This window comes from Dipodomys ordii, unplaced genomic scaffold (assembly GCF_000151885.1).
Source record: "Dipodomys ordii isolate 6190 unplaced genomic scaffold, Dord_2.0 Scaffold166, whole genome shotgun sequence".
In the NCBI taxonomy this organism is placed as follows: domain Eukaryota; kingdom Metazoa; phylum Chordata; class Mammalia; order Rodentia; family Heteromyidae; genus Dipodomys; species Dipodomys ordii.
The window spans coordinates 1,063,196-1,067,764 of NW_012267382.1; the positions used below are offsets into that span (position 1 = coordinate 1,063,196).

At 67.4% G+C, this 4,569-nt stretch overlaps 1 protein-coding gene across 1 annotated transcript in view; it reads left to right on the forward strand.

Moving 5' to 3' along the window:
- Positions 1-1,498: 1,498 nt before the first annotated feature.
- Muc5ac (mucin 5AC, oligomeric mucus/gel-forming) overlaps positions 1,499-4,569 on the forward strand; it is a 27,145-nt gene continuing 24,074 nt past the window's right edge. The window contains exons 1-4 of the mRNA XM_013033357.1: positions 1,499-1,571; positions 3,200-3,274; positions 3,685-3,744; positions 4,022-4,266. Coding sequence (XP_012888811.1) covers positions 1,499-1,571; positions 3,200-3,274; positions 3,685-3,744; positions 4,022-4,266 — 453 coding nt within the window. The remainder of the gene's footprint in view (positions 1,572-3,199; positions 3,275-3,684; positions 3,745-4,021; positions 4,267-4,569) is intronic.

Below are 4,569 nucleotides of genomic sequence, written 5' to 3' on the forward strand. Positions count from 1 at the left end.
AACCGGGTCAGGGTCAAGGCCTGGGCCCAGGTGGTGACTCAGGCCCGATCTCGTGCCAGGGCCGTGGAAGGCTGCTGGCCAGCCACTTCCCTGCCTTTCTGAGGGCACAAGGAGGCCAGAGCATGGCTCAGACCCCTGGCCAGGGACCCGTTCGCCTGCAGTCCCCACCAGGCCCGGTCAGAGAGGCCACACACGTGGCGGGGCCAGTCCTGTCCACCGGCCTGTCCACAGGGAGGCTACTCTCCACTGCTGACCTCGATCTCAGCTCTGTCAGCACCTGGCAGATGTGGAGTCCAGGGCAAAGGTCGGGCAGGGAAGCCCCGCTGCGTCTGGGGAGGTGACAGGGCTGGCCCAGGCACCCCAACACCCCCTCCCTGCTCCCCACTCATTCACTGGCTTACTCATTAACTTACCCAATCACTCTCTCATTCATTAACTCCCTCATTCATTCACTCATTAACGTACCCAGTCACTCCCTCATTCATTAACTCCCTCATTCATCCATTCATTCCTGTGTTCCTACACTCCTGTGATGTGAGGGGGCTCCTTCTCCTAGATACTGGTACCAAGACAGTGTCGAGGGACAGAGCAGAGACAGAGTTACATTAGGAGATCAGGTAGGGAGAGAGCAGAGACAGTTACATTAGGAGATCAGGTTTGGCTTGGGATGGGCCCAGGGAAGCCAGAAGCCAATGGTCGGATCTGGGGTGCGTCCCGAGTGCCCGCTGGGGCAGAGCAGAGCCCAGTCCCCTTCTCCCCCTGTGCTGCCATCCCTCCTCCAGACCCCCGCTGCACTCTGCCCTGTGGGTCTGCTGGGGGAGGGGGGCCGCGTGGCGGGTGGGTCGGGCCCGAGTCCCGGCAGCACAGACGAGGCCCAGCGCCACCTGCCCATGGCGGGGCAGGTTTCCGTCCAGTGATGTGCTGTCTCTGCTGGAGGCATCCGAGTAATGACTTAGCGGGAGCCAATTCTCAGCCCAGTGGCCAGTGGGCATCAAGGACTCCTGGTCCCTGGCGGTCAGAGGAACTGGGCCTTGCTCACCGCCTGCCTGGGCCCCGCTGTGGTCTCAGGCAGCAGGGGGCTGGGGCTGCTCGGTGGGGAAGGGCTCTTCCCCTTGCTTGGGGGCTGTTGCCCACGGAGCTTCTGACCGGCCAGTCCAGGCTCACAACACCTTATGGGTAGCATTTGGTCATGTTCCTTGAAGAACCAGGAACTCCTGGGTTGTAACTGAGAAAGTCAGGGTGGGGGCCACATGGCTAGGGCCTGCGGGAATCCAGGGGAAAACAGGCCCCACCCAGGGTGGGCCCGCCCACCTCCACCCTCTGCGGCTGACCGGCCTGAAGCAGGTGCCCACTGTTTACCTGGGCGAGAACCACAGCCTGCCCCGCCCCCTCACGCGGAGCCCCCGGGGCTGGGCCGGCTCTGGGGCTACAAAAGCCCGGGGTGGACTCCAGCCTCCCCTCAGAGGCTGCCTGTGGGGACACCTCTCACACCCACACCATGCGTGTTGGCTGGGCGAAGCTGGCCCCGCTGTGGGCGCTGGCGCTGGCCCTGGCTTGCTGCCAGCACACAGGTAGGACTTGAGCTGTCCCGATGTCCCAGGTGGGGCTTGGAGCCCTCGGCCACTGTCCAAGCCCTGGTCTCCTCCCCGTGGCAAGCTGAATGCATCCACGGGGCACCAGCCCCTCAGCCCCCGTGCAGCCCTACTCCTCCCCCAAGACAGCTTCTGGCTGGGGGACCGTGGGGCTGCGGGCTGGACGCCCCCGTGGTGGAGAAGCGCGCTCCATCTCCAAGCCCGGCCGGCCTGGTCGGGTGGCTCTCGGCACCTTGGACACAGGACTCATGTCTGGAGAGTCTGCCTCTGTCGGGGCCTTGGTGGGGGTGTCCTGAGATCTCGACCTTGGGGGACAAGGGGACCCCGACTCGCCCAGGCCTGCGTCTGGTGAGAGAGGGTTACAGCCCTAGGACAGGCCAGTCGTCCTTCCCACGGGGCCAGCACACCCTGCCTCTGCAGGAGAGCCAGGCCGCCAGTGAGGAGGTGGGCGCGGAGGAGGGTAGTGGAGGGGGACGGCCGCCAGTGAGGAGGTGGGCACGGAGGAGGGTAGCGGGGGGGGGAACGGCCTGCAGTGAGGAGGTGGGTGCGGAGGGGGGGGAGCGAGGGGGGGGAACGGCCGTGGCGCAGGCCCCGGGCCCTGGAGGGGCAGGGAACACGCTCACAGTTCTGGCCACACTGGCCATCCTGCTCTAAGCCACAGCCTCTGCCAGAGACCTGGAGCCCGCAGGGCCCGCTTCCACCTGCCTGTGCGCCTCTGGCAGACAGGACCCTGTCTGGCCTGGCCACCCACCCGGTCCGTGCTGACCCCCAGGGGACACTCGCTCCGGAGGCCTGGCATGGTCCTCCCCGAGGCCTGGCATGGTCCTCCCCGAGGCCTGGCATGGTCCTCCCGGGCCTCTGCAGAGCTCACAGGGCAGGGCCAGGGCACAGGGTGAGTGGGCTTCTGAAGCTCCGTCTGTACTGAGGGGCCACACCCATGCCTTGGCCTGTGTCCTGAGTCAGCCACCTTCCCGCTGGCCTCTGCCACGCCGTGTCAAGGCTGGCCTGGCCTCTGGCGTCTGGGAGCCCTGGGCAGGGCTGCACCACCATCTCGCTGGCCTCTGCCGGGCCTGAGGCCCTGGCCAGGGTGCTGATGAGGCTCGTGTCCAGGGAGGCAGGAGGGGACAGCAACTTGGAACCGGCTCTTGCTCTGTCCTTTGCATGTCTGCTCCCCAGGCTGGCCAGTCATGACCCTCATAAGATCACCCCTGCAGAAGCTGAGGGACAGCAGGGCATGGGGGGAGCGCAGGACGCAGGCAGCTGGACTCCAGGTGGAATCCAGTGTGGCCTTGCATGCCACCCCCTCCACCCGCGCCGGGCCTGGCTCCGGCAAGGCCCGCAGGCCACGCCGGCCCCAGGCGTCAGGCTAGCAGGTGGCACTGTGCACATGCGTGCAGCCTGACGGGGCAGCGATGAGGCCATGCTCACGGCCCTCAGCCCGGGAGGCCTCCGATGCCCGGCCACGGGGACCGGAGCATCCTGCCACCCAGACAGCCCTTGCTACCGGATCTCCCACCTCTTTATGCCTCTCCCTTCATCCACACATCTGGTGACCGGCGGCCTGGACCGTTTGAGGCACCTGCCCTGCTCAGGCTCATCTCTTACAGGGCAGGCCCAGGGTGACGCTCTGAAGTCCAGCTATAAGCAGCACCCAAGCCTCTCCCCGGCTCGGGGGCATGGCGGTAAGTCTTGGCCTTCTTTCCCCACCCCACACGACTGCCAGGTTCCCCAACCTCCAACATGCACGGCCAGGGGCCCCAGGACTTCTTGAGGTGGCAACGCAGCTGGTTACCATTGAGGGGTCAGAACTCGGAGGGAGGGGTGCTGGGGGAGGCCCCCTGCCCACGTGGCCCTGGGCAGTCCCTGCTGGCCATCCTTGGTCCAGCCTCGTGGGGCATCGCAGCCTTCAAGGCCCAGGCTTCTCAGGGCTGGCTGAGCTGGACAGGACACTTCCCTGAGGTTCTCTGGCCGCTGGACACCCATGACCAACTGCAGACAGAACGGGGGGCTCCCCAAACCACTTCCTCTGGGCTGCGGGGTCCCCAGCACCTCTCAAGGCCGCACACAGCCCCACGAGCCCCGGTCTCCGCAGGTGACCCACTCCGAGGCGTGACGCTCCTCTCTCCGCTGAGGCCCCTCCCAGTGGTCCAGGGTGAGTGCGGCCCGATGGCTGGCCTGGGGTGGCAGGGCTGCCCGGGGCGGGTAGACAGCGGGGGTCCACGTCCAGGCTGACAATGAGCAGGCCTGGAAAGGGGTCCCCACGGCCTCCAGGCATCCCCAGCACGTTCTAGATCAGTCAGGACTGCCGCCTGAGGCTGCCGTGTCCGGGGTCCCGGAGGCCTGCGGAGGGCGGTGGCAGCCGCCGTGTGCCCAGGAGGCTGCGGGAAAGGCGGCAGCCCCGAAGGCTCAACCGCACTGGTTCCCCACAGCCCTGAACCCCGCGCACAACGGGCAGGTGTGCAGCACCTGGGGCGACTTCCACTACAAGACCTTCGACGGCCGCGTCTTCCGCTTCCCCGGCCTCTGCAACTACGTGTTCTCCGCGCACTGCGGCGCCGCCTACGAGGACTTCAACGTGCAGCTGCGCCGCGGCCCGCTCTCCAACACCTCCGCGCTGCAGGTCACCATGAAGCTCGACGGCCTGGTCGTCCAGCTGGCCAAGAGCTCCGTCCTGGTCAACGGCCGTCCGTGAGTCTCTGGGGTGCTGGGGGGAGCCTGCATCCGGGCGGTGGGGGGCAGCAGGGCCTCGGCTGTCCGTGAGTCTCTGGGGGGTGCTGGGGGGAGCCTGCGTCCGGGCGGTGGGGGACAGCAGGGCCTCGGCTGTCCGTGAGTCTCTGGGGTGCTGGGGGGAGCCTGCGTCTGGGCAGTGGGGGGCAGCAGGGCCTCGGCTGTCCGTGAGTCTCCGGGGGGTGCTGGGGGGAACCTGCGCCCGGGCGGTGGGGGGCAGCAGGGCCTCGCGGTCCTGGGACCCCCCCCC